The sequence below is a fragment of the Saccharomyces mikatae genome (assembly GCF_947241705.1).
Source record: "Saccharomyces mikatae IFO 1815 strain IFO1815 genome assembly, chromosome: 6".
NCBI classification, from domain to species: domain Eukaryota; kingdom Fungi; phylum Ascomycota; class Saccharomycetes; order Saccharomycetales; family Saccharomycetaceae; genus Saccharomyces; species Saccharomyces mikatae.
Genome location: NC_079261.1, coordinates 419,569 through 445,911, shown reverse-complemented (window position 1 = coordinate 445,911; position 26,343 = coordinate 419,569). Strand labels below are relative to the sequence as shown.

Genomic DNA, 26,343 nt, shown 5'->3' with positions numbered 1-26,343 from the left:
TTTTTAGATACCCAGTAAAAGTCGCCATATTTTACGATAGGTGCAAGTACAGTGCCGTCAGCTCGTTCTAATACGTTTTTGGTAAAGCATGCTGTAATATCTATTGCAGCCAGTTCATTTAAACTGAGTAAGTCATAGGCTATGTTCGGGGTGTGCAATACCTTTATTGATGTTTTGGTGTCGTCCTGGAAGTGAAATTGAAGATCACCAACAGCGTTAATCGGGATATTTCTTTTTTGAGCATCAACTACGTTTATGTCAGGATTAGGTGATGCTGAGTGTATGTGATGGACGGATCTTATGAGAGTTCGCGATGCTCCTGAATCAAGAAGAAGGTGTCCAGGAAGTTCATCATCATAATGATTCGTATGATTTATGGTAGATTCAGTAAGTTTCTGGCCTAAGGTGAAGGTCGTGCTTATTATTCAATTGAATCGGTCCGGTAGTTGATTCACCGATGGAATCGTTGTCAGTACCGGGAGAGTTTTTAGATGTGAATACGTTATGAGCCCTGGCTGTTCTTGATTTCGAATTATTTGTTTTTTGGGAACTTCGAGTTATAGCTTTGGGTTTGGTCGTATTCATGTAAGTTCGAGAATCATTTCTCTCATCACTCGGATTTCTCCTGTAAGAAGGTTTGCTGCGTCTTGATTCCTGTTGTTCTTCATAGATAGCATGGATGTCTAAAAATAGTTCAGCAACTGTCATATTTAGATATCGATGACGTGTGTAGCGTAAAAATTTGTATTCGCCAGATAGGCCTCTCATGATTAGTTGGCATGCTACTTTGTTATTGATGTGAATGCCATTGTTATTTAGTCTGTCAATAATGTTTGTGACTTTTGTTTCAAATGCTTCTGCAGGCGTACTGCCATTATATTGCAAATTTGCGAGTGTCACGATGTCATTTGCCTCTTGATTATCAGATTGCATTTTTTCGATGCTTTTCGACAGAATTTTCATGATATCCGTATAATCAATAGATAGGATGTCTTTGACCCAGGTGGGTAGGAACTGAGATGGAGCGAATAATTGAAAAGTGTGACATAAGAAGGTGAGTTCATTATCTGTCATCTGACGTACTACTTTTCCGGTTGTTGTCGGAATAATATCACCGAGATTTGAATTTTGCAAAAATTTAATGTATGTTTTAACCCAACTTAGGAAGTCATTAGGTGAGGTTAAGATTGGTGGTGGTCTGACATAATTATTAGTGGATGTCATATTAGACTTCGCTGAGGATGAATCAGTGAATGAATTTTCAGACTCGGGTGATGAAGTGTTTCGATGTGTTCCATCAGGTGGTAAATATTGTGTAAACTGTGAGTTTGACTTAGATGGAACATACATGGGTGTCATTTGATAAGGTGGATACGGCATCAAAGTTGGGTGCCCGTATACTTGCCAACCAGAAATATTGGCTTGTTGGGGAGTCATCATGCGCTGCTGTGGGAGCGGCCCATTTTGTGGCAATGGTACTTGATCAGCTGGAGGAGAGGCATGATGGTGGTTCTCTGGAACAGCAGACGAGTGAGGTGTCGTTGTCTGTTGAGAATGAGCCTTAGTGGAAGCCTTCTCAAATTCTTGAATTTTGGAAGCTGAAACGTCTAACGGATCTTGATTTGTGTGGACTTCTGTAGAAGTAACCGAAGCACAGGCGCTACCATGAGAGATTGGCGAATTTTGAGATGATTGTTGGGATTCCATTGTTGATAAAGGCAATAATATTAGGTATGTAGATATACTAGAAGTTCTCCTCGAGGATATAGGAATCCAATAAATGGAACTCGTAATTCTACATAATTCTGTATATGCTTTTATTGTCATTTTATATTTGTCAGTCATTATCCTATTACATTATCAATCCTTGCATTTCAGCTTCCACTTATTTCGATGACCGCTTCTCATAACTTATGTCATCTTATAACACCGTATATGATAATGTACTAGTAGTATGACTACTAGTTGATAGACGATAGTTGATTTTCATTCCAACATATATCTACATACTTAATATTATTGCCTTATAAAAAATGGAATCCCAACAATTACATCTAACTCCACTACAATCTCAAAACTCTTGGTTAATTAATTCGTCTTCATGTTTTGCTAGTGGCACAGAGTTGCTGACGTCCAAGTTATGTCTCATTCTACTCTAACACTTTTATTCCGCGTCGGCTAGAGCAGTGAAAATAGAAACCTTGAAAAAGCAAACTGAAATTACCACCTATAAACCAGAGAAAGTAGCACTGTTTCAAAGCTTTCCTAACAGATAAATATTCATATATAAACATGTACATGGCCAAATATGGCCCTAAGACTAATGTGCTATGTTTTCCATTAAAATCGGTTCATCTACTTTCGAAAAAACTTATAGTTAAGCGTTTCAAATATACCGTACCAATCGAAGATGAGAAGAATATGAGATGCCTCGGTGGAAATAAGACAATATCCCCTGAAGACGTTGAATTTAAGCTAGCACAGTTGCGAGAATTCACTAATTCTCTTAAAGATCGCATTCATAATATTGAGTTGGTCAATTCAAATAGCCATCAAAGCAACGACAGACCACTAATATCAGAGAACTCAAGAAGTGACAATGTTACTAAAAGTATATCTGTGACAGACGAAGTGGAAACCAATAAACTATCAGAGCTGATTCATTCCTCGTTTTCAGAAAAGATTAATCATCTTGTACCGAAAGTTATAAGGGAAAGAGTAGCAGATGACAGCGTCCTTGAGAAAAATGTTCTTGACAAATCTCATATGAATTGGGCACCTATCATAGATCGGCTTTATACCAGTGAGAAACGATTAACGAGCATTACTTCCAAGGAATTTTCCGTCTGGTTGAGGTGTACAGTAAAATATTTACCGTTTCATAGTATACTCTACCTGGATGAAATGCTATTAGAACAAATCGGCGGAGATGTTGTGAAGTTTGATACCAACATGTATGAGTGCATTTTTAATAACTTAGGGAATTTGAAGCCAAATAGTTCTGGCCAGGAAAGTATTGTTGATGATAAAGTTATTCTAAAAATGAAAGAGTTATTAGAGAGGTATGATAATTCATTGAAAATAATTGAAGAAAGGCGTACTAAAAGACAGGGACCTTTGTTGAGAGCACCAAAGATGACTCAAGCAATACTCAATAATTGCTTGAAATACTCAACCAAATGTTCAAGTTATAATAATATGGAGTCTTTTATTACAAGGTTCAAAGATAACTATGAAATATCTCTTAATAAGCAGAATTTAACCACGGTCATACAGTTTTATTCTAAGAAGAAAATGATTAAGCAAGCCTGGAATACTTTTGATACCATGAAATTTCTATCTACAAAACACTTCCCCGACATCCTCACATATAACACAATGCTTCAAATATGCGAAAAAGAAAAGAATTTCCCCAGAGCCTTAGATTTATTTCAAGAAATACAAGATCACAACATAAAACCTACAACAAATACCTATATAATTATGGCAAGAGTTTTGGCTACTTCAAGCAGTAATACTGTTGTTAGCGAAGGGAAATCAAACTCTTTAAGATTATTAGGATGGAAATATCTTCATGAGTTGCAAGAAAAAAATCTTCACAGACACAAAAACGATGAATTAAATTTATTTTTGTCTATGATGGCATTATCTGCATATGACGGAGACATTGAATTAAGTAGAGCCCTGTATTACTTATTCATCGGAAAGAAATACAGAAATTTGTGCGCAAATTGGAAAGGAAATATTCTTTTGGATCAAGATAAAATATGGAAGTCTGTATTAATGCCGGAAATGCTAAATTATTTGATGCTTGCTTATGCAAGATTCGATCCAAACAATTTGCCAGTCCTATCAGGTTATGAAAAAGGTATCGCTTTAAGAAGAAGGTTTCTTCGTGAATTCAATTCCTCCTCTAGGATAGACGATACAAACAAAGCTGTAAAGTTTAAACTGCCATTTCTTCCAATTAATGATTTGAACTTGGTGGCACAGATATTGGCAGAATCTAATGCAATCTGGGGTTTCAACCTGGAAAATGGAGGAACGTACGATACATTGACATCTACTATAGAAACAGTACAAGAGACAATCAAAAAGCTCGCCCAATCGTTTCATTTATTTGCTCAAGAGTCTAAGGATTTGAATGATTTCAAGTTTAAAATCATGTATGAAGTTACAAAAATGCAAAGAGAAAGTATTAACGTAAACGTGTTCAATAAAATTTCATTATACACATACCTGACAATTCCCATAAATTTGAAACAACAAAAGGAGTTTTTGCGAAGGTTGACAAATTTTACTTTTCAACAACACGAGTTCGAAGCTGTCATAAAGCGTTTATATGAAAGTTACCGTAACCTTTCCTTGTCGGATCAAATTGTTCAAAATTCAAATTCAGATGAAGTCAAATCAGTTTCCGAAATTGAGGGGAAGGGAAGCTTGAATGTGAGAATAGATGACATATGGTATATCACTTCTTTGAGATGCAAGATTATGATGGATACTTCTCTATATGAGTTGGTAATGAAAGCTGCCATAGAATTTCAAAATGAGGACTTAGCTAAGAAAACGTGGAACGACAGGGGTAGATTTAGGACAACCGTACCATTTTTAAAGATGGATCAAAGAGTGAGAATAACTGAGGACCAGAAGTTTGCGCGCTTGATGGTTGACTTTTTCACCAAACAAGGAAAGTATTCTGATGCTTTATCTATTGTGCTATCTTCAAAAAATCGTTTCAATTGGACATACCCAATGGTCAAAAACTTGCACCAGGCGTTGGAAGCGATCGAGGATAAAAATAGTGTTGAAATTTTACTAGACGTAGTAAATAAAAAATCCCATGCAAGAGCCATAAAGTGGGATGATCAAGAACTCACTATTTAATCATTAAACAGAAGTGACGTTATTGATTGAAAACAATATATACGCGTCCATGCATGCTTATGTATATGAATATATATATATACTAAAGCGCCTGTAAATAAAACTTAAATAAAACTCTCCAGAGTTAACAGATTAATAGAGTGAAGCATGCCTATGGGGTTTTTCAAATACTCTTTGAGGATACACTCGATGATTCGTCAAAATCTTCATCATGATTAACAGTCAAGTAGTCTTTATTATTCACCGATGCATCCGATACTGTTACATCCGATTCAGGTTGCAACTTTTGCTGTAAATTCTCAACTTCAAGACGTAACCTGTCAACTTCCTTTTCAAAATTTTTCCCGTAGTGATCAATATAATAGGTAGCTCCATTGTGAGATGCCCATAAAAATACAATGGTTAGAAACAGGGCCGCAGCTAGCTTGTAGCGAATCCATATACCACACAGTAGCATAGTGAACAGTTGGTAAAAATACTGAGAAAGTGTATAAATTACCATCGGCCAAGGAGATCTCAATTTCACTGCCCAAAAGTTTTTAAATTGGTGCGTCGTTAAGTATTCAAAACTTGTCATTCTTTCGCCGGCTTTGATTTTGCTAGATTTTTTCAAGGTAATGAAGTAATGGTATAAAGATTGCCAAATCAAATAATAAAGGGATGTCCAAAGAATATTTTTTTTGATGTCCAATTCACTTTGAATAATTGCCCCTGGAAATCTTTCAATTTTGTATTCGGACGGTAATCCATGATAAATGACATACATGACACAAGGTGGTATTATGTGAATAAAACATGAAGTGGTTTTATCAATAGAATGTATTACCAAAGAATTTCTCCAAGTGATGACTGCAAAACTTAGCGTGCCGAAAGTAAATGCAAAGCATGATTGGAAAAGGCTTGATGAATGTGGGAAAACCCAAATGAACAATAGGCATAGTATATTCACAAAATAACACAAATCCGCCAAAAAATAGTGATTCTTGGTTTTATAATATGTATAAAAACGTATGGGCATTAGAACAAAAAAAAGAATAGTGTAATAAACGTGAAACCATTCTGGGAACCTTCCCATCAAGAATCCAATGAAAAGTATGTTGAACAGTGTGAAAGGGTAGAATGCTTTTTCCAACCTCGAGCTGTTTTTGAAAAAAATGGTATCTAAGGGTTTGTCTAAATTTTTAATTCTTTGTAGGGCTCTTACCTTAAAATCTTCTAACTGCAAAAAAGAACGACTTCTATTCAGGTGGTGAAGGTGATTGCCGTGGTCATAGTGGGGTTTACGTCTTCTAAACCCTTCAAAGTTTCGTAATTTTTGTTCCGCTTTTGAAAGATTAGAACCATGATAATATTTTGAAACTACTTTTGAAGCTATTGGGTCGAGAAATTCCAAAAGGCTCGTTAGAGAAACAGAATTATTCGTTTCATCTTCATCTTCGTTATTTTCTAACTTGTACATTCTTTTAAAAATAAAATCAAAACCACTCGAAATGATATTATGATAATGAGCAGACGCTTTATCAAATGGCGTAGTTTAGTAATACCAGAGCTTTTATATTAAATTATACATATACTCTGTTGACATATAATCGTTATCCGCTAAAACCACTTAGGGGTTGCATATGCGTTAAAAAAAAGCCAATATTTGATCTGCCTGTGAATGTTCGGCGAAGCCACTTAGTGCGAGATAATGACTAAACTCACGATGGCAAACAGAGATATAGTCATAAGCAATATAATCCGCTAATAAGTTTTGCCTGAATCAAGATTTTTGCCGAACAAAGCGCCTTTTTCTAGCCAAATATATTTAAATATACATCTATATATACCTATGTATGCGCATATGAATAAACCTATCTAGAGGTATCAAAGATATAGTGTTAACAGAATTTCTTTTGAAAAGAATTGCATTACTCATTACATCAAAATTGCCGAATCACGTATTATTACATCCGTACATATTACCAACAACCCAGTCATTATTTTTAACAGTTTGATTGTCCGCATTGCGGTAATATAGACTTCCGAGTCGTTAAGCGGGCTACACCTACTGAGAAATCCTTCTCACAGGTTGTCGGCCTCGGAGCGGCAAGTGTAGCACTTTGCTGCTGAGGGAACTGCTGCCAAAGGCTGGCTGGATGGGGACTTTGGTACGGTTGGTTTTGCACTGTTCGGGATTCTAGCCAGAAATGGTAGTAATGAAAGCCAGTATTACCAATATTTACAGGAAATTGTATTGGTTTACTATTTCATAGGCCATTTCATTTTTGGGTAATCAATAAAGGAAGCGAGCAACAATTTGAATTGAAAAAAGTATGTCCCATGCTTATTGAGGAATGAGAGATTTTTGAAAATAACGAGGTATTATGCGGTACCTGAAATGAGAAGAAGCAAAAATTGTCCAAAGAGCGAAGGTTGAATAAGGAGGCATCATGACAACGTCATACTATTAGTGATTATGAAGGTAGAAGCGCATAGGAGTTGAAACCCGGAGAGACATATTGAACGTACTCTTGGCGATACACAAGTTTGAATCTGTTGATATCAATTGTCGTGATGAAATATGCCATTTCATTACCGACCTAATCAATCTTCTCTCATTCAAAACAATCCCAGGTGAAATAGAATACTAACATTGATTTGAGATAAAAACATGGGGAGTTCTGTCCTTGTGATTTTTTTTGTTTATTAATATAGAAGAACAATGAAGGTTGAAGTTGATTCCTTTTCCGGTGCTAAGATCTACCCAGGTAGAGGTACTTTATTTGTCCGTGGTGACTCCAAAATTTTCAGATTCCAAAACTCCAAATCTGCTTCTTTGTTTAAGCAAAGAAAGAACCCAAGAAGAATCGCTTGGACCGTCTTATTCAGAAAGCATCACAAGAAAGGTATCACTGAAGAAGTTGCAAAGAAGAGATCCAGAAAGACCGTTAAGGCCCAAAGACCTATCACTGGTGCTTCTTTAGACTTGATCAAAGAAAGAAGATCTTTGAAGCCAGAAGTTAGAAAAGCTAACAGAGAAGAGAAATTGAGAGCTAACAAGGAAAAGAAGAGAGCTGACAAAGCTGCTAGAAAGGCTGAAAAGGCTAAGTCTGCTGGTGTTCAAGGTTCCAAGGTTTCCAAGCAACAAGCCAAGGGTGCCTTCCAAAAGGTTGCTGCCACCTCCCGTTAAGAACAATTACCTCTGTTAGTTTTTTATTAATAATATCATTACAAAAAATGAAATAAAAATGAAAACGTAACCCTGTTTTTGTATTAAGTATCAAATTAATATAATATAAAAGACCGTAATACAATAGAAGTCTGTCCACAGTACTTTGGACACATAATGAGAACATACCTATTGTGAAATATAAAAGGTCATTAAATAGTTACCCGCATTGGAAATCGCTCAGATAGCTATAAGCTCGACATTATTTATGATCTCATGCATCCACGAACTAAAGAAAACTTAACGTGCAATTTAGTGGACTTCTTTTAGGTAGCTGTGAGTGTATCAGAGTATTTCATTCTTCTCCTTGCAAGCTCCTGTTTTGGTTCAGTGTTTGGGCGATGATATCTCCTAGGAATAGTGCTTTACCAGTGCTGAGTAAAGTATTCCTTCGGTGGACGTGGGCAAGTTTACCCATGCAAAAAACTGTGCCTCACACACTATGCAGGAATCTTGGCATTGCTTATAGACCGGTGACAAAATGCTTTCCCCTACGACCTGTGGCAAGTATGCAGTTGGTTCATGCCAAAAGGTTCCGCAGTACTGAGGAGGGAAATAGCAAGTTTGAGGAAGATAAAAGCAAAACTAAGAACGAGAAAAAAAGTGAGCCACATGGTATTAAAGGATTGATGGCCAAGTATGGTTATTCTGCACTGATTGTTTATATCCTCTTGACTTGTATTGATTTGCCCCTATGTTTCCTGGGGGTCCACTCGTTGGGTGAAGAGAAGATCAAGATATATCTAAACAGAGGTAAACAACTCATTGGCATGGGCGACCCAGATGAAAGCAAGGTTATTGAAGATGTTAGAAAGAAACAGGCTCACCGTGAAGCAGTACAGGCAGAGAATGCTGGCAACGTAGGAGATGCATCGAGAAAGACTTTCAATGAAAGATGGCAAGAGATGAAGGACAGTACCTTGCTGGCCGAACTCTTGATTGCCTACGGTATACACAAGAGTTTGATTATTGTTAGAGTACCCCTAACAGCAGTATTAACGCCATCTTTTGTCAAGCTCCTAAAAAGGTTTGGCATCGATCTAATGAAGAAGCAAAAGAAAGTATTCCAAACGATGGCCTCGGGAGCCAAAATAAGATACAAAGGAAACAAGCCAAGCGACTTCATCAAGAATGATGGCACTGCGCTTGACATTACCAAGCGTAACCCAAGAACTAAGGGCCAGAAATGGTTCGATGGCCTAATGTGAAAGAACATCGGTGTAGGCTTAGCATGTACATAGAATTTACTCTTCTTTTCTTTTTTTTTTTTCTGTACGTACCACCCACGTTGTTTACATACTAGTAACAGAACGTTTGGCCACGTGAACCGGTCATAGAAGCTTCTACCGTACCCACCTTACATAAGCCCGGTTGCTAGCACTATTGCTCACGATCATTCTAAGAGATGTTGCTGATCCTGAAAGCTGTACCCCGGCCGGGCCACCCAATGAGCACCGAGGAGGGCCCTTTGCCTGCCAAACGACGCTCAAACGGCGCCAGCAAGCTCATTGTGCCGCCTAAAGTCGCCTAAAGCTCAACGGGAAGTTCATCCCTCAACGAAAATCCTAGTGCGCCTTTCGCATATGTTCCAGAAGATTCGCTGAGTCGGCCAGCTAAAAGCGGTTCAGCTTGAGCTAAAAATACTTGGAGATAGAATCAGGCCGTGACCATAGGTTACCGCGGAAAAAATGAGAAGCTTTTTGTCTTTTTTCTTAATGTAGGACACACGACTCGGGTGTATTTGCTACCGTGTTTATTACGGTCATCCACTACCAACCTCATCGCCTTTGCGGGCCGGGTTGAGATCATTCAATTTTCTTCTTTTTCTATTATGGGGTTCTCTCAAGTGTAATTTAAGGTATGAGTTTTCTTATTGCATTCGTTTACATTCCCTATTGCTCATTGCCCTTCTTCCATTTAGGTATCATCTTTTTTTTCACAATTAATCCGCCCTTTTTTCCCAAATTGGCACTTGCTTTTACGATCTGTAGCTGGAACTTGGAGATCTGAAACGTGGTGCTTCCTATATTTAAAGCGATATTAAGGTGATAAAAGAGGTGAGAAATTAGTGTTGTCTTAAGAGGTCAAAGTAGTACGTCCCAAAAATATAAAACAATACAAGTAAAGTAAAAAAGAATAAAGAAACGATACTCCGCTACGAAGTTAACTTTTTGCCCTATAAAAAAGTTCAAGAATAATCACTTTATTCTTTGATCTCCACTACTTTCAGGTGATTTTTACCAATTTGCATACCATATAATGAGCACCGCATTCAATGATTACTGCACAGTCTGTGATCGTCTCATTCCAACATCTCCACAGAAAACAAACAATATTACTAGGAAGATCACAAAGGACAATGAAACTAAGAATAGCTCGCAGTCAAATAAGTTATACTGTTCTGAGGACTGTAAGCTGAAGGATTCAAACCCTCCTAATGAGAAACTATTATCTCATTTGCATATAAAGACAAAAATCTCTCATTCGCATGATCTCGCTCCTCCGCTTTCATATTCTAAAAACTTAACTGCATCAAACCTTTTCGAGCCGGCGACTTCGTTATCCTCATCTCCAACGTCATCATCTATCCCCTTCGATGAATTGGAGAAGCTAGATTCTTTACTTATTTCGCCATTGCTGCTACCTCAAGATGGTATTGCCAATGCCAAACAGAAGCCTGATCCTACGCATGGTGATGATTATGACGACAATGAACATTATTTGAAATTAACCGACTCTCTTAGACTCGATTCCGGTTATCAACTGCATTCAAGGGCACATTTGGGTTACGAAAATAATTTGCCGCGATCAAGTGACATTATTAACGATCATTTGATCTCAGATCAAATCATTGAAAATAACTACAATTTGTGGTTTAGACTATCCTCTAGTTAAAAGCTCCTCACCTTGCTTCGTATCTTTCCCCACTTGCCTTTACCTTACTCATGATTCATGCTTACTTTTTTCTTTTCCATTTTTCTGTCTTCGTCATTCTACAGAAAAAAATCTACACATATACATATATACATAGTTCTCCCACGCATCGTTTTGATAAAGAAAACATGTACGTACACCTGCATTAAAAAAACAAATACTTCATTATTTAAAAGGGGGAAAAGAAATGAAAAGGAAACAGTGCAGCGCCTTCCTTATACTGTTTCCACACACAAAACTATTTTAGTATGAAGTGAAAAGATAAATAACATATCGACTTTTAATAGCTACATACCACGGAATGCATTCTTGCTGGCTCTTCTTCTGTTGTCGAACCTGGGTTTTGACCTACCATTATCTTTCTTATTGCTATCTGCGTCAACATTTTCTTCATCCAATGAATTGTCATGACGCCTTGGTTTATTGCTTCTATCCTTGTTGCTTTTTCTTTGGGGAATAAAAGTGAGCTCAGCCTCACCACGTGGGTTGCGACGTAAAATAGATTCATTCGATTTCTTTCCATTTTCCGCTCCACGCAGTTCACCGACTTGTTCTCCAAAAGTAGCATGAGCACCTTCGTCTTGTTGCGTATCCGTTGAAGTGCCAGCTTTCATTTCGTTCATAAATCGTTCGCTTTGTTCCTTCTCCTTCTTTCTCTTCTCAATTAGTACCCTTTGTTTTTCTATCCTTCTTAAGTCTTTCTCGCTTAATTCTTCTTTGTTTGACTGTTGCTTTATTTCATCATCAGATTCTTCCTCGTCAGATTCTTCATCCTCATAGTCATAATGACCTCTGCTGTCCTTCATTGCAATTCTTTCCTCGTCGGATTCTTCAGCAGCAGTCAATGCTCTGATACGTTTAGCAGCCCCTTCTTCGGTTTCTTTGATGGACTTCACTGGATTCAATTGCTTAAAATCATAATCATCTTCATCAACTTGAAATTCTTCATCCTCGAACATTTCTTTGAAACGGTCATCAGTGAGGACTTTTCCTGCAACTTTGTCACCACGTTTTTGAGATAACTTATCAACCAATGTTTTGTTGACTTTAACTTTAGGTTTTTGAACAGCCCCTGAACTTCTGATTCTGGATTCCCTTTCTTTTTCAATTCTACGTCTAATTTCTCTTTCTCTTTCATCTTTATAGGCATCAGGATTAGCAATCAATGAAACCTTATCGTAAAGTTCAGTGTTAATAAAGAAACCATGCATGTATGCTCTTAATACGCTGGACCCAACCAAATGTGTTAAGTTCAATTTCTTGACGTCATCTCTAGTAATGAACTTGTAGTTTGAATAAACAGTATCACTTGGTTTCTCTTCTAACTCTTCTGTGATAGAATCTAAGAATGAGCACCAACGTGGAGATGGTCCTAAACTTGGGATATAATATGTATGCATAGGAATACTTTCGTTAGCCGTGAAAAACATACCGGTACCTGGAACATGTTCAATATCGTTAATATCAACACTAGGTTCCATAGAAGCGTATGCTTTACCGTCAAGTCTATCCCAAATTTTAGCAATTCTCTTGTCACATGTTACAATTTTATTTTCGGTGCCAACATCATCCAACCAAATAATTTTTTTGATTTCAAATCCATAACCTTGGTCCTTGATCATGGAAGGTTCGGAAGTACGTAGATCATAAAGGTATGAATAACCATTTGATGTACCACATGCAAAAGTCAACCCATCATTACGGAAACTGGTTGCGGTGACTTGAAATGGTCTGTTATCAATATTGTTCTCTAAATAGAGCTTGGAAACACGTGAACGTGACCTTGGATCCCAGAATTCAACCACATTAGTTTCAGTTCCGGCTGCTAATAAGCCATTCACGTCATTGATAGAAACATGGTTCACTCCTTCAGTATCTAATTTGAATGGGTTTAAGAACCTCCCCTTTTCCAAGTTCAATCTATACAACTCATTGCCGCTGGCACCAACGTATAAATCACAATTCACCTTGTTATAAACTAAACTCCTCCCAAATTTAGGAATTCTTGTAGTATAATGTAAACCACCTTTGTTTTGAAATTGAATACTCCTGTCATTCTGTAAATGTACACTTTTAGTCCAATCATCAGAAATAATGGTAAAGTCGACGTTTTCAGCATCCGTATGTCTATCGAATTTTAATGACAAATTGGCAAAATCATAGACGTGAATTTGGGGTTTGTACGTGCCAGTAGCCATGCAATATTGTCCATCCTTACTCACTTTAATCTTATTGGAGGCTTCACTGAACTCAAAGTCTTGAATTAGTTCTACCCTATTTTGGTACTCTAAATCATTCTTCAATTGTCTCTTCCGCTTTTTAGCAATCCAATCGGGCAACGATCTTGAAACGTTTGTACCAGAAACTTGATACACTGAAACATCATTCGCAGAAGTAGACTTCAAAACCATAATGTGTCTTTTTCGAAGATCTTTATTATTACTGTACTTGATGTAATAACGATGAGATGAGATGAGATGAGCTTGGCTCAAAAATTTTCAGAATTTCTCTCTTTTTTCCATCTTTTTTGGAAATCATATATTATGTTACCCGACGCACGAAATGACAGAAATGATGATATTTTGAGACGTACAAAAGAATAGCAGGAATAATCCAAAGTTATGATTTCATAAGTGTTTGATATCAATATGAACTTTAGGAATGAGCGAAGATGTATAAAAGAAAATGACATGTTATCAGCGAGGATTCAGTATATAGATAGCAAGTATACAAACTGTATAAATCATAAAAGCGTACCTGTTTAAAAAGACTAAGCAGCAAAGTGCTTCAAGATTTGTTCGGCAGCGTGAACACCACTCAAAGCCATAGCCCCGAATGTTGGACCCATACGGTTTAATCCATCTAGTTCAGCAACTTCCATACCGGCAAAGTACATGTTGTCAACACCGGAGTATGCACCAGAGTGGATAACAACGTCGTGTTCGGCATGATTCATGTCTAAACCTTTCATACCACCCAACTTTTGGTTTTGATCAATGTCGACAATTCTCTTGGCACAGAAAGCACCGAATGGACCATCATGACCAGTGGTGGATAAGATGACACCATGTTTTTGACTTAAGTCACGAGTACCGTCATTCTTGTAACCAGCCAATTCGATAACATTGGGGTCCATGCAACATTGAGTACCGTGAGCTTGGGTAACTAATGTCCAGTTAGTGACAACACCAGCAACGGTAACCTCGCCTTTTTCGGTTGGTGGTCTGGTAACCAAATCTTCAACACAGGTAGCGTTGAATAGTTTAACATTTGGTAGTTGCAAAACCTTTGAAAGAACGGTAGAGATGAACAAGGCAGCATGCTTAACGACAACATAGTCACCCTCATCTTCATAAGGAATTTCCAATTCTTGTAGGAATAAATGAGCTGGCTTTCTCATAACCATGGCACTGAATAATTGGCCACCTAACCAACTTCCACCACCTGGTGCAACTGAACTTTCGATGATACAAACCTTCAAGTCTGGTCTGTTCTTGGCAATGACGTAGGCAGCAGATAAACCTGAGGAGCCAGCACCGACAATAATAACGTCAGAGACTGCAAACTTGTCAAGGTCCTTGAAATAACGAGAAGTCATAGCACGGGAGACAGTGGACTCACGGATAGGAGCAAATTTGAAGTCGGACCAGTCTTCATTCTTAACGATGTCAGATAAGCAATGAGTAACTGGGGTAGAGTTCAAATGCAATTGAGAGGCAGTAGTAGAAGTAGCGGTAGAAGTAGCGGACATTTTGGAATTTAATTGACCTTTTTGGCTATGGTTTTTTTATCTATAAATAATACAAAAATGAAGGTAAGACAATTTTACTGATAAATTACTATACAAATTATTCTTTTATTTATACATTCAGATATATCTTTACGAATCGAAACAAAAAATTCGGTTTTCTTATTTCATTTCTATTAACAATCTTAAAAGAAACACCCATGATTGAACTTGGTAACTAACAGAATAGGTTTTCTAGTTATTGTGGGGGATTACTAAACAGTTAGCCATCATTTATGTATTTTCTAGACATGAAAAAATATTAAGGAGAATTTGATTCTGAAAATGACATTAAAGGATGTGGCGTCTTGTAAGAGCAAAGAACTTCGGGAAAGCGGGCTGATTTCTAAGACGCTGCCACTCCGAAACAGTTTGGAGATACTCTTAGCGAAAATTGCGACTAAGGACTGGTGTTTTGAAAAGATACATGTCAAAAGAAAGTGTCAGAATTATCTTCCGCCGGAAAAAAAAATTCAATGAAGCTTCACGTGGGGGTCCAGAAAGGCCAGTCAAATTAGAGCTAAAAAAAATCGCCAACTTCGTGAAACTTTTGCCCGTACCCCCATAACCATTAGGGTGTTAAGTTATATGAAAAAGAAAAGGTTTTCTCTCAACTACTTTTTGCGTAAGTAAAAGAAAATTCAAAAGTATGAGCGGTACGAGAATCGAACCCGTGTCCCCACCTTGGAAGGGTGGGATGATAACCACTACACTAACCGCCCCTTAATTGTTATGTATGTTGTGTTACGGGCTCTGGTAATACCGGGATGTCTTGACAATCCTAATATATACGATTTTGGTGTTGGAATGAAAATGAACTATAGTTGATAATTAGTGGTTTATTAAGTTGTAATAATTAAGAATAAATCGTTCTTTTCTTAATATATATAAGAGAGGTATATAAAACACACGCTGATTGGTTATATTAAACCCAAAGGTTCAGACATAAATCAGAGTGTTGATGATAAGAATTTGGTGATAACTCATCTTCTTATATACTAAGTTCTGGACAATTAATAGATCTTTATCTCACTACTGCGGTAAACTCTACTATTAGAATTTCCCTACTCCAATTTAATTGATATCGCCATAAGAATGTTTGTATTCATTTACCCAACATTATTACTATCATGTTAAAAAATGTTCGTCATCAACTACACCAATTTATACCGAAAAATGTAGAGTAGTAATCACTTATTCCTAGAACTATCGTCCATCAGCTAGTAGTCATACCACTAGTATATAATCATATACAGTGTTAGAAGATGACATAGGTTATGAGAAGCTGTCATCGAAATTAATGGAAGCTGAAACACAAAATTGATCGTATAATGGGATGAATGAATAACAATGTATAAAACAGAAGAAGTGAATAAATTATTATGTAGAGTAATTGGTTCCCTTACGTGAGCTCTTATTTCCACGAAGAGAACTCTATCATATTATTAGGTAGAGTTTCTCTTTTTTTGAAGCTCGGCTTCAAGACGAATTTTTTCTTCTGCCACTAGTGTCATATCAATAAGGGGATAAAAAAGCTTAAAGAAACGTAAAATAGGAAGAGTATATTCCAGTATTATTTGAACTATTTGGGGTGTTCTTTCCTTGTTTGACAACGAGGGTATCTTATTTATATATGCCCTTTCCATTCACACTGTGGACGCTCAAATGGGATAATTGTATTTATAGTTCTTCTAAAAAGGGAAATATTTAACGAATTCATCTATAACAAAAAGGAATCTTTCTTTTAATATACTTTAATTTGGCAGTTAAGAAGTTTCACCTTTTATACTTTGTTATCCCAATGAATACTCAATGGAAACTGATTTTTTACCCCAAACACCATGCTTCTGGAAAAGTGATTATTGGTTTTCCTAATCTCAATACGTAAAATTTGTGAGAGCAGGAATGCAAAGATGAGAAGGGATTATGTAATATCCTGCTCAGCTCGTTAATGATTCTTGTAACATACTTTTCTCTACGTCGTAGTATTATTCAAAATAACAAAAACTTAATTTACGATTATATATGCCAGAAGTGAAAATAGCTAATGGCCCAAGTCGCAAACTTTTTTATTTGATCCTCTACTTCTTCCATGGTAGTTGCCCATACAGTTGAATCCAGTTAATGAGAATGAGGAAATCTGCTTTTTCAGTACCCCATCAGCAGAAAATTTGTGGTTTGACTTATCAATTATTGAGGATTCAAAGAAGGCTTGTTTTGGAGTTGTATCAAATACGTCATTAATATTGGGTATAAAGATTATGGTAGAAATTTTCTTAAAAATTTTCAGAAATTCACAAAAAGAAATCAACCACTTTTCACAATAATACATAGTTGTTTTTTCTCGGTCCTACCCATGATCTTTCGTTTACCCTATGTCCTCTTCAATTCTCGTGTTTGTGAGAGATGCGTGAGTTTTGAGACAATTGTTGGGATTCCATTGTTTATAAAGGCAATATTATTTGGTATATAAAGTACACTAGAAGTTCTCCTCAGGTATATAGGAATCCAAAAATGGAATCCGTAATTCCACATAATCCTGTAAATACTTTCGTTGTCATTTCATATGTTGTCAGTCACTATCCTATTACATGATCAATTCTTACGTTTTAGCTTCCACTAACTTTGATGACAGCTTCTCATAACCTATGTCATCTTCTAACACCGTATATGATTATATACTAGTGGTATGACCACTAGCTGATGGACGATAGTTGATTTTTATTCCAACAGTTTGAGCTTGCACTAAATTGTGTGAGGTTTCGAATCGTGTCATGGACATCTCAAACTATTATCTTCCTTTTTTTAACTACCGTATTTGATAACATTCTAGCAATTCTAACAATACTATGAATTCTAAACACTAGAAGTTAATTAGTAGTTGGGTTTTTCGCCCATAAGAATACCAAACGTACTGTACGGAAAATTGGACTAGTCATTGCTGTATTCAATACTTAATGTGGAATAAAAGAAACTGTATAAGCCTTGCCTTAACTTTGAAAATAGTTAATTTTGATTGATTGATAAAAATTGCAGGTCTATTTTGTTATCTGCTGGAGATCGTATTATAATTTGTAAATTTTCAAAGAAGGGCATTGTAAAACTTTTGGATTAGAACTAAGAGTAGCAAGGTAAAAGTAGTTCTTTTTTCTTATTTATTATCTTGATCCTATTTTTTTGTTTGAAAGGCATTAGTATTCTAATTACTCGGATGAAAAAGTCACAAACATACCAAAAGGTAAAGAAAAAAGTAAATATAACGGTACACTGCAAATAAAGAGTAAAGGCATAATTTTTCACCATAAATGGAACACTATATCCAACAGTTCAAGAATAAACCAATAAGTTAAGCTCATTATTAATACATAATACACAATCTAACATAAAAAATTGTAATTAAAATAGAATAGAATAGAGTATGTGCATGTTATTAATGATCTGAAAGCACGAATGTTTCATCAGCAACTTCTACCTCGACTATTCATTAGACTATTAACTTTAACATAACTAGCAGTAAAGAATCCAAGAATCTTTTAGCCTATCGATATATCGCTATAAGACACCAACAGATTTTCTGCCTAGCCCTGGAAATCGTATTCTACATATAAACTCCGGTAATAGTAATATTACAAAGGAAGACCATCTGCATGGTTACTCCAGTCCCCCAAATTTTGAACCCTTTCCACAGTCATAGTGCTAACATGGAACAAACCACTGTCTGTCTTTAGGGCCAAGAAGCAGGCTTTGATGGTTGCTTCTAACCAATTAAAGAATTAGTTTCAAGCTCAGGATAGTGAGAATTTTGAACTACTACAACTTCCTGTTAGGATATTCTTTGGAAAAGTGTACCCAGCTTGCTCCCAACTTGTTAAATTAGCGTTATAATAAGCATTTAAGTGGCTTTGAATGTAATCATATGTCGGATAATCGTCTGGGTCACAAGTAATTGATGTAGAACCCTTCGGCTGGTATAACCTGACATAATCTATTGACATTGTCACCGGGAAAAATATATATTGCCAGTCAATATAAGCCCAATTGTTCGAGATACCTAAATTTAAGATGGCTGACATCGGCTCTTTACTTATTCTTCTCCAGTCAATATTACCATTGGGATGCAAAGAAGTAGCATAAAGTGTAAAAGTAGGTGTTTCTCCTACAAACCAGCGAATATATCCATCATCGTCATCATTGAGATATTCAATGGCATACTTTTGGAAATAACCGGCTTCTTCCCCAAATTGATACCAAGTAATATTTAGAGTAGAAATTGCCGAGATAGCTTGTTGAAAAGGACCACCAGCATATGTATTCATTGTTGTTGTGGTGAAATTATAAACTTCGATGAAGTCATAATCAGGCATATACCATATATCAAATGGAGCAATTTGTAGAGATTGAGAGGCCACACCAACACCTAATATCGTATCAGCCTCACCTTCTAAAATATCTATTTCTGGTGCACCTCTCCCAACTCCTTGATTAGGATGATCTTCACTATCACAGGTACAAACACTCAACTTTTGACCCGGCAAATAAGAAAGACCATCTGGAGAACTTTGGTTTGGTGTTATACCTGCATCACACGATTCATACGAATAAGGCCACACACCTTGAGTACTGGCTAAATAACCTGGTCTACCCAAGTTACCCATGGTCCACATACCAGGCCATAGCCCTGTAACGCGACCATAATTGGGCAGATTCGCGGAAACTTCTAAAGCACCTTCTGTAAAGCAGAGCTTATTCCAACTCTGCACCATACCAGATCTGTAGTAAAGGTCGTGGTTTTTAAACGCATCCATCCTTAGCTTCAAGGTACCATTAGTGGTTGTGACTGCGTCAGGAGAATACCATTCAAGATCCTTTGTAGCATCGTAGTGAATATCAGGAGCTGTCCAGAATTGGTCATCACCATCATAGAATGTTCTACCTTCGGCATTAAATTCGTCAGAAAATACCAATTCCCATTTAGATCCGTCTTTTGCTTCCCTTGTCTTGGCACTGTCGGGCGTATCTGGATCAACTAAAGCTGTCCTAATAGCTGCAAGCTGAGGATATTGATACTCAGTCAATAACTTGGACGTAGTATTTGAATGCGAAAATCCTGCAGAGTTTCCTGTATGGGTATGTTCATGGTGATAGACTACCCCAGAAAATGTAATGGCAGGTAAAACAATGAAAATAAATATACCAGCCATGAATAAAATTAGGATACCCAAAAGACCAAGGAAAGATCTTCTATCCATGTGTTTAAAATCTTCAACAAACCTCCTCTTATCTAACTTTGCTTCTTCCTCAGCATTTGGGTTATGAATGTAGTCGTCGTCTTCCTTTTCGTCTAAAGTTAACGGAAAGAATGAGGCTGGATAACCGCCAAAAGGTGAAAAATCCTGTTCACTCATGTATAGATTGGTAGATGATAATGAAGAATCATGAGCCGAAGAGGAAGAACCAGTCATGTTCGCTCTTTTCTTTTCATTTATAAGGTTTTGTGATTGAGACTGCGCCATTGAAATATGCCTTGTTCCTACTAATGGATACCGGTCAAAAGGCGGTGGAGACTTAATTAGGCTATTATTGGAAAAGGTACTCATATTGTTTGAAGAGGGATGAGACGGTAAGTTTTTGTCCGGTGGTTGTAAATGTGATGCAAAACTATTATCGTTACTACCGCTTATAATATTGTTGTTATATTCATTGTTATTATAATTGTTAAAATTATTAGTGGAGGTTAAATTATTCTTGGCATAATAGCCTTTATAGTCAGACATCCTTCGACCATTTCGTTCAGGTGAGTTTTTTTCATTGATGAGGAGAGAAGTATCACTATTTGGATCATTATTATAGTTTACTGATGAAGAACTGGAGTATTCATTAGCCTCTTGCCGCTCATCGTCTTTACTGGGTATAATATAATCATCATTGAACTCCTCACTTCCAAGAAAAGGGTTTCTGCTACCTCTAATGTGTTGATCAATAGCAGGCTCTGAGGATGAATTCTGCCTTGATTGCTCATTTGACGAATAAAAGGAGTGTTCACTTTCGGCAATACTGTTTTCATTATGGATATCACGGTTGTTAGTGAGGTTTCGCACACTCATATTTTTTTAGCTGATTTCGTTCTTCTTCTGATATTGTTTTTGGAATATCAGCCGTACTGTTTCAGAAATAGTGTAAACAATAATCTTGATATGCTTGTTTGGTTTCTCTCGTTCACCGTTTTTTCTTATTTATTCCTCACGATAAGCGTTAGCGATTGTAATGGTTTTATCGAACCTCTCAAGCTTCTACCAGTTGCGTAGAATCTAATGAAGGTGATTTTATTATTTTTTTAGTCTACTAAGAATATAAAGAGGCCCTGTGCAATCAAAATATACCGATAGTTGTATTAGGATACGCCGATTTAATATTCTTCCTTCCTTCCTCTTTTAACTTTTTTTGGCAATGCTAATTTTCACTCCTTAGAGGGCAGGTCTCCCTTTTTTAGTCAATTTTAAACGGTTCGCAGAGCGATATCGTTTGAATGCAGCAATGTAGTAGGCAAAAAAAAGGGACAAGAATACAGTACAGAAATGTTCATGTACTGTGACGGCAGCTAGAGCAAAAGCTTATGAGAACAAAAATTTATATGATATGCTGGTTCTGGAATATAGTAATCGGCACAGAAATTTTGGTCAGCACGAGCCCTCCAATGCCTTCTCATCACTCAGGTAAATGTTGACCATTTTTCCACTTCGGGCAGGCATTCATTTGTTTTCCGTTTTAAAACAACTCAGATCGTATTTGTCGCAGCACCCATACCCAACACTGGGACCCGTTTACCCATTTGAGGAAACATTTCCAAAAAAAGAAACAAGCGGATAGAACCTGTTTATATGAGGAATAGAAAAAAAATTGGACGAGTCCGGAATCGAACCGGAGACCTCTCCCATGCTAAGGGAGCGCGCTACCGACTACGCCACACGCCCGTATTTCTATTGAGAATTTCTACGTAAGTATTTTACTTATCCAAGTATTAGTGGAACTTCTGATCTAAACTTAAACTTATGTCTATGTATCCGTTCTGCATTGTAGTTTCCTAGAATACTACTATTTATATATGTTGGCTATTATTACTGCTTTGAGTAGAGCGTCTGAGTTCGTTTCAGGTGTCATTAGTGTTGTAATATAAATCAACTATCATCTACTAACTAGTATTTACGTTACTAGTATACTATCATATACGGTGTTAGAAGATGACGCAAATGATGAGATATAGTCATCTAAATTAGTGGAAGCTGAAACGCAAGGATTGATAATGTAATAGGATAGTGACTGACAACATATGAAATGACAACGAAAGTATTTATAGAATTATGTAGAATTACGGATTCCATTTATTGGATTCCTGTATCCTCGAGGAGAACTTCTGGTATATCTACATACCTAATATTATTGCCTTATAAAAAAATGGAATCCCAACAATTACATCAAACTCCACTATTATCTCAATTAGCAGTTACCCTTTTAAGTAATTGCTAATGTTTTATCTACAACATAGTCGTTACTGCTAACTTGTGTTATACCGTTTCAACCATGACAGAAAACAGAACTCTTCAAATGTTAGTATTAACAAGGTATCCCGAAATATTAGCACTTTGTTATCCAAACGGTTCAGGAACTTTTGAAACAGGTGAATTTTTAAATACCTGTTCGAATTTTATTCTGGTTGAGATAATTTTATTATGAATGTAGAATATACTAACAGTTCTCCTCTAGGAAATAGGAACCCGCAAAAGAGAACCTATACTTCTACAACATGATATGTTAATATATTCTTTTGTTTCATTCGCTGTCAGTCATTATCCTATTAAATTATCAACCCTTGCATTTCAGCTGCCACTAACTTTGATAACTGTTTGTCATCATTCTCGTAATCTTCTCACACCGTATAGAGTATTATGAGTACCATCTGAGAGACGATAGTTGGTTTTGATTCCAACAGATCCAATACAGTAATTGTTTTTTTTTGCTGATACCGACTACTGCCTTGGGTTACCTTACAAAAAAACAAATAGTAAAAAAAAAATGCTGTTTAGGCCATTGAACATCAAAACTTCGATTCATAAAATCAATAATTACAGTAGTATATAAAATGCATAACTAGTTATCTAACGCTGTGAAGAATAAGATATATAGAGAATAGGCAAACTCATTACATATCCTCAATAATAGAGTTTCCTCTGGGGGATCTGCTTAATGATTCATTGTATCTATCAACTTCTTCATCCTCAACATCCTCCAATATAGGAGACGCATGCTTTTTTAATGTATTATTTGACAAAGAGAAATATGAATTCGTGTCTGACTCGCTGTTTATACTTTCATCATCACTTTCTGTAAAATCAGCTTTGGCAGTATTTTCTTGGTTACTGGCCTCAATCTTTAAAGTAGTTAAGGGACTAGAGTTTTGCATTTTTTTGGCTTCTAGCTTCTTGGATTTTTGTTTTTGCATTAGAGATTCTTTTCTTGCTTTTAACTTGCTTTGTCTTTCTTTCTTTTGCCTTTCTTCTGTTTCCTTTGCAAGTTTTTTCTCCATTGATTTCCTGGTTTCTTCCTGCATCAACCTTTCCTCTTCGATCCACTTTTTGATTTGATCTTCTTTAGTCAACGATTCTTTTGTTTCCACCATTTCCTCTTCCGAAGAAGATTCGGACGTGTTGTTATTGTCAACCTGAGGCTGTTCTTTTGCGAATTCAGTAACTGACACCTTTGGTTGGCTAGCTTTAAATGCAACATCTTCTTTTTCATGCTTAACTAAGCCAATCTTCAATAGAGCATATTTTTCTTTGAAGTCATCATCTAAGTTATTAACCCCACAACTTATTACAAAAACATCTTCGAATACTTGATCTAGATAGAAATCTTTTAAGATATTATCTTTTTTGCTTAATATGTTTAACTCATCACCTCTATGGTTCAATTCTATCTCGTAGTCTTGAAACAAGTCCCTTGCAATTTTCTTTCCCAAAGTTTTGAAATCAAGGTCTTCCAATGCAGATCTTAATAAAGTATTATCGTCGGCTTCATCTTCAACGTAATATTGATTTCCAAAGTAATCTTGAACAACATGGTAAGTTGGTCTATAATGACTCTCCCTTAGTTCATCCAATTTTTCGTTAACATACTTTGAGATAAGGTCAGAGGAAATATGCTTATAAAGGCTTAATGTGCAACCAGTAGGTGTTTCTTCAAGTTCATATTTCAAAGTTTGTGAATCATTTCTATCATTTCTTTTATATGGCGCTGATTTAGCTTTTACAGCTTTTCTTCTTTTAAATCCTGGAGAATAGCTCATTGGAGAACTGCGATCAAAATAATGAGCACTAGTTGGCTGACTAAAGGATGGCATTTGCTCAAAGATACATGGTGAGTTAAATACGGAAAACATCGCTATTTGATTAAGGACTATTAGTTATTTTCTTCTTGATTATTGTTTATACTTTTCTATGAACAGTACTTCAAAACATCAGTGAATTATGGCTGATGTAGAAAAGAGGTCATTTTGACGCTTTTATACATATACCGTATTCGATACTTCCCATTAATTTTGCCACCTTATTCATTCCAAAACTTAAGCCTTCTATGAAATTCTCAATCTTTCCATGCTCTGCGACTATTAATGGATTGTCGCAGAAGATTGTAGAATTTAGAAGAAAGAAAAAAAACTGTACATTATTTTTTAGTTTGCACCGAGAGTCGCGGTTTTTCTAGAACATTCTAGAAAAAATGTTTTGTGCCAGCATCATTCGGGACGCAAACAGTGCAAAAAAACAGTGCGGCTGATAATGCTATATGACGACATTCACAATACATACATTATAGGCATGCTGAGACAATGAAAGCGCACATAAAATTATTACCCTGTGAAGTAATCCATAATGAAACACACGCTTCCTCTCCACGTCAAAAAACGAAGCATGCTACGCAGCCACTTTGGTCTTATATTGTACAACAAAATACCACAATTGTCACCCACAAGATCATTCTTTTCCGCATCCAAACCTTCACCTCTTTTAATAGATCTTCTTGCTGGACAGCCCTTCCAAAAATTCCACCATTTAAATCTTTGGCATAAAGAAATTCTTTGCATGTTTTTGAATAGTGGACCTCTTGGCCCATCAATATATTTCCATTGAAATGGGCACCATTTTTGTCTGGGATCACTGGGCTTTAGTTGTTTATCACCCCAAGAGCCCTTGAACGACAGCCACTCCAGACCCATTTTAGTTTCTTCAGCACCACAAGGTGTCACCTTCTCACCCACAGTAATTGTATAAGCATAAAAATTCAAAGAAGGATCCCACAATGGACCTCTATCAGTAAAGTCACTCAACGGCATGAAGAAGAAAGGAACATCGTGCGCATGTTGACCGACTGATGCATAATGTGCATGTGTCCCTCTTGCACTGAAAATCAATGGCTTTTTGATAACCTCGTTTGTCAATTTTCCATCGATACGACGCAATCTTTTAATTTTTTCAATAGCTTCGAATTTGTAAGCAGTACCACCTCCATGAGCACTCATCCATAGATACTGTGGTTCTCCTTTATAAAATCGTACTAAAGAATGTTCCCAATCTCCAACGTGATTCCCCCATGGCCCAGATCCCATAATATAGGGACCCCAATTGAAAGGATAGAAGTAAAACCAAAATGCATCTACCCAACCATTTCCCTTATCAACCACAAAAAGAACTGCTGGTGCTTTCTTTATGTGACCCGTACCATATTCTGGTTGTTCACCTAACAACCAGTCGGGATCTTTATCAAAATCATCTAAACTTGTCATGTATGTACCTTCACTAGATACTTGACCCCGCGTTCCGTTCTCAAATTCTACCGAATAATACTCTCGCAAGTCACTTAAATCATGAAAGCGTTTATGAATAGTTTTTTCTCCACTATGGTCTCGTAACTGAAACCTCTTTACAAAATCATTGACGTCAGATGGCCAGTACCTTTCTTCACTATATAAATGAAGCAGAGGGCTATTATCAACAACATATTGCGGCACAGTACCTTTTCGTTTTAAACTTTTATTCTTCTCGGTAACTTTAGATGGGTGCAACGGAAACATGCCCTTGCTCCATGTACCTTCTCTCATCAGTATGGGCGCTTCTTCAAATGGGTCATTGTCTAACCAAGGCACGAGAACTGCATGGCAGGGTATCAACAAAGTAACAAAAGATGCGACGAGGAAGAACAGTCTCTTCTCCCGTCGCCTTTGATTATTCTGTGAAATTCGCATAAAGCTAAGAAGTTATTCTTTATCAAAACTACTATTTGAGTCTTCTTCGCCAATTATCTCTCAAAAGGTTGCTAAACTATATCGCCTTTAAAATACTTTCGTATAGATTTTAAGATCAAAGGCATCTTAATTACTAAAACCCCTATAGGCATTACCCGTTTTATTCACAAAATAAACATTATAATTACTTGATATCCTGGTATATAAGTGTTTCTCGCATAACAAAACATC

At 36.6% G+C, this 26,343-nt stretch overlaps 11 protein-coding genes and 2 non-coding genes across 13 annotated transcripts; 4 read left to right on the top strand and 9 right to left on the bottom strand.

Annotated features, from left to right (window-relative positions):
* Positions 1 to 384: 384 nt before the first annotated feature.
* SMKI06G1890 (gag protein) lies at positions 385 to 1,707 on the bottom strand (the record flags this gene model as incomplete). Its single annotated transcript, XM_056222244.1, has 1 exon — positions 385 to 1,707. The coding sequence occupies one exon, from the start codon at positions 1,705 to 1,707 to the stop codon at positions 385 to 387; it is 1,323 nt and encodes a 440-aa protein (XP_056081955.1).
* A 585-nt stretch (positions 1,708 to 2,292) lies between these two features.
* CCM1 (Ccm1p) lies at positions 2,293 to 4,887 on the top strand (the record flags this gene model as incomplete). The annotated part of the gene is made up of 1 exon (XM_056222243.1): positions 2,293 to 4,887. One exon carries the CDS (start codon positions 2,293 to 2,295, stop codon positions 4,885 to 4,887), a length of 2,595 nt encoding a protein of 864 aa, XP_056081954.1.
* Positions 4,888 to 5,050: 163 nt separating this feature from the next.
* GPC1 (glycerophosphocholine acyltransferase) lies at positions 5,051 to 6,346 on the bottom strand (the record flags this gene model as incomplete). The annotated part of the gene is made up of 1 exon (XM_056222242.1): positions 5,051 to 6,346. The coding sequence occupies one exon, from the start codon at positions 6,344 to 6,346 to the stop codon at positions 5,051 to 5,053; it is 1,296 nt and encodes a 431-aa protein (XP_056081953.1).
* A 1,245-nt stretch (positions 6,347 to 7,591) lies between these two features.
* On the top strand, positions 7,592 to 8,059 carry RPL24B (60S ribosomal protein eL24; the record flags this gene model as incomplete). Its single annotated transcript, XM_056222240.1, has 1 exon — positions 7,592 to 8,059. The coding sequence occupies one exon, from the start codon at positions 7,592 to 7,594 to the stop codon at positions 8,057 to 8,059; it is 468 nt and encodes a 155-aa protein (XP_056081952.1).
* A 380-nt stretch (positions 8,060 to 8,439) lies between these two features.
* Positions 8,440 to 9,306, top strand: NAT2 (Nat2p; the record flags this gene model as incomplete). The annotated part of the gene is made up of 1 exon (XM_056222239.1): positions 8,440 to 9,306. One exon carries the CDS (start codon positions 8,440 to 8,442, stop codon positions 9,304 to 9,306), a length of 867 nt encoding a protein of 288 aa, XP_056081951.1.
* A 1,051-nt stretch (positions 9,307 to 10,357) lies between these two features.
* ECL1 (Ecl1p) lies at positions 10,358 to 10,993 on the top strand (the record flags this gene model as incomplete). The annotated part of the gene is made up of 1 exon (XM_056222238.1): positions 10,358 to 10,993. The coding sequence occupies one exon, from the start codon at positions 10,358 to 10,360 to the stop codon at positions 10,991 to 10,993; it is 636 nt and encodes a 211-aa protein (XP_056081950.1).
* A 326-nt stretch (positions 10,994 to 11,319) lies between these two features.
* ENP2 (ribosome biosynthesis protein ENP2) lies at positions 11,320 to 13,443 on the bottom strand (the record flags this gene model as incomplete). Its single annotated transcript, XM_056222237.1, has 1 exon — positions 11,320 to 13,443. One exon carries the CDS (start codon positions 13,441 to 13,443, stop codon positions 11,320 to 11,322), a length of 2,124 nt encoding a protein of 707 aa, XP_056081949.1.
* A 359-nt stretch (positions 13,444 to 13,802) lies between these two features.
* On the bottom strand, positions 13,803 to 14,783 carry THI4 (thiamine thiazole synthase; the record flags this gene model as incomplete). Its single annotated transcript, XM_056222236.1, has 1 exon — positions 13,803 to 14,783. One exon carries the CDS (start codon positions 14,781 to 14,783, stop codon positions 13,803 to 13,805), a length of 981 nt encoding a protein of 326 aa, XP_056081948.1.
* A 686-nt stretch (positions 14,784 to 15,469) lies between these two features.
* On the bottom strand, positions 15,470 to 15,541 carry Smki_6.trna16G. The gene has a single exon. It is a non-coding gene; the product is annotated as a tRNA-Gly (tRNA).
* A 3,063-nt stretch (positions 15,542 to 18,604) lies between these two features.
* SKN1 (beta-glucan synthesis-associated protein SKN1) lies at positions 18,605 to 20,923 on the bottom strand (the record flags this gene model as incomplete). Its single annotated transcript, XM_056222235.1, has 1 exon — positions 18,605 to 20,923. One exon carries the CDS (start codon positions 20,921 to 20,923, stop codon positions 18,605 to 18,607), a length of 2,319 nt encoding a protein of 772 aa, XP_056081947.1.
* Positions 20,924 to 21,717: 794 nt separating this feature from the next.
* Positions 21,718 to 21,790, bottom strand: Smki_6.trna15A. Its single transcript has one exon. It is a non-coding gene; the product is annotated as a tRNA-Ala (tRNA).
* A 1,226-nt stretch (positions 21,791 to 23,016) lies between these two features.
* BTN2 (Btn2p) lies at positions 23,017 to 24,252 on the bottom strand (the record flags this gene model as incomplete). Its single annotated transcript, XM_056222234.1, has 1 exon — positions 23,017 to 24,252. The coding sequence occupies one exon, from the start codon at positions 24,250 to 24,252 to the stop codon at positions 23,017 to 23,019; it is 1,236 nt and encodes a 411-aa protein (XP_056081946.1).
* A 468-nt stretch (positions 24,253 to 24,720) lies between these two features.
* VPS62 (Vps62p) lies at positions 24,721 to 26,112 on the bottom strand (the record flags this gene model as incomplete). Its single annotated transcript, XM_056222233.1, has 1 exon — positions 24,721 to 26,112. The coding sequence occupies one exon, from the start codon at positions 26,110 to 26,112 to the stop codon at positions 24,721 to 24,723; it is 1,392 nt and encodes a 463-aa protein (XP_056081945.1).
* Between the last annotated feature and the right edge of the window lie 231 nt (positions 26,113 to 26,343).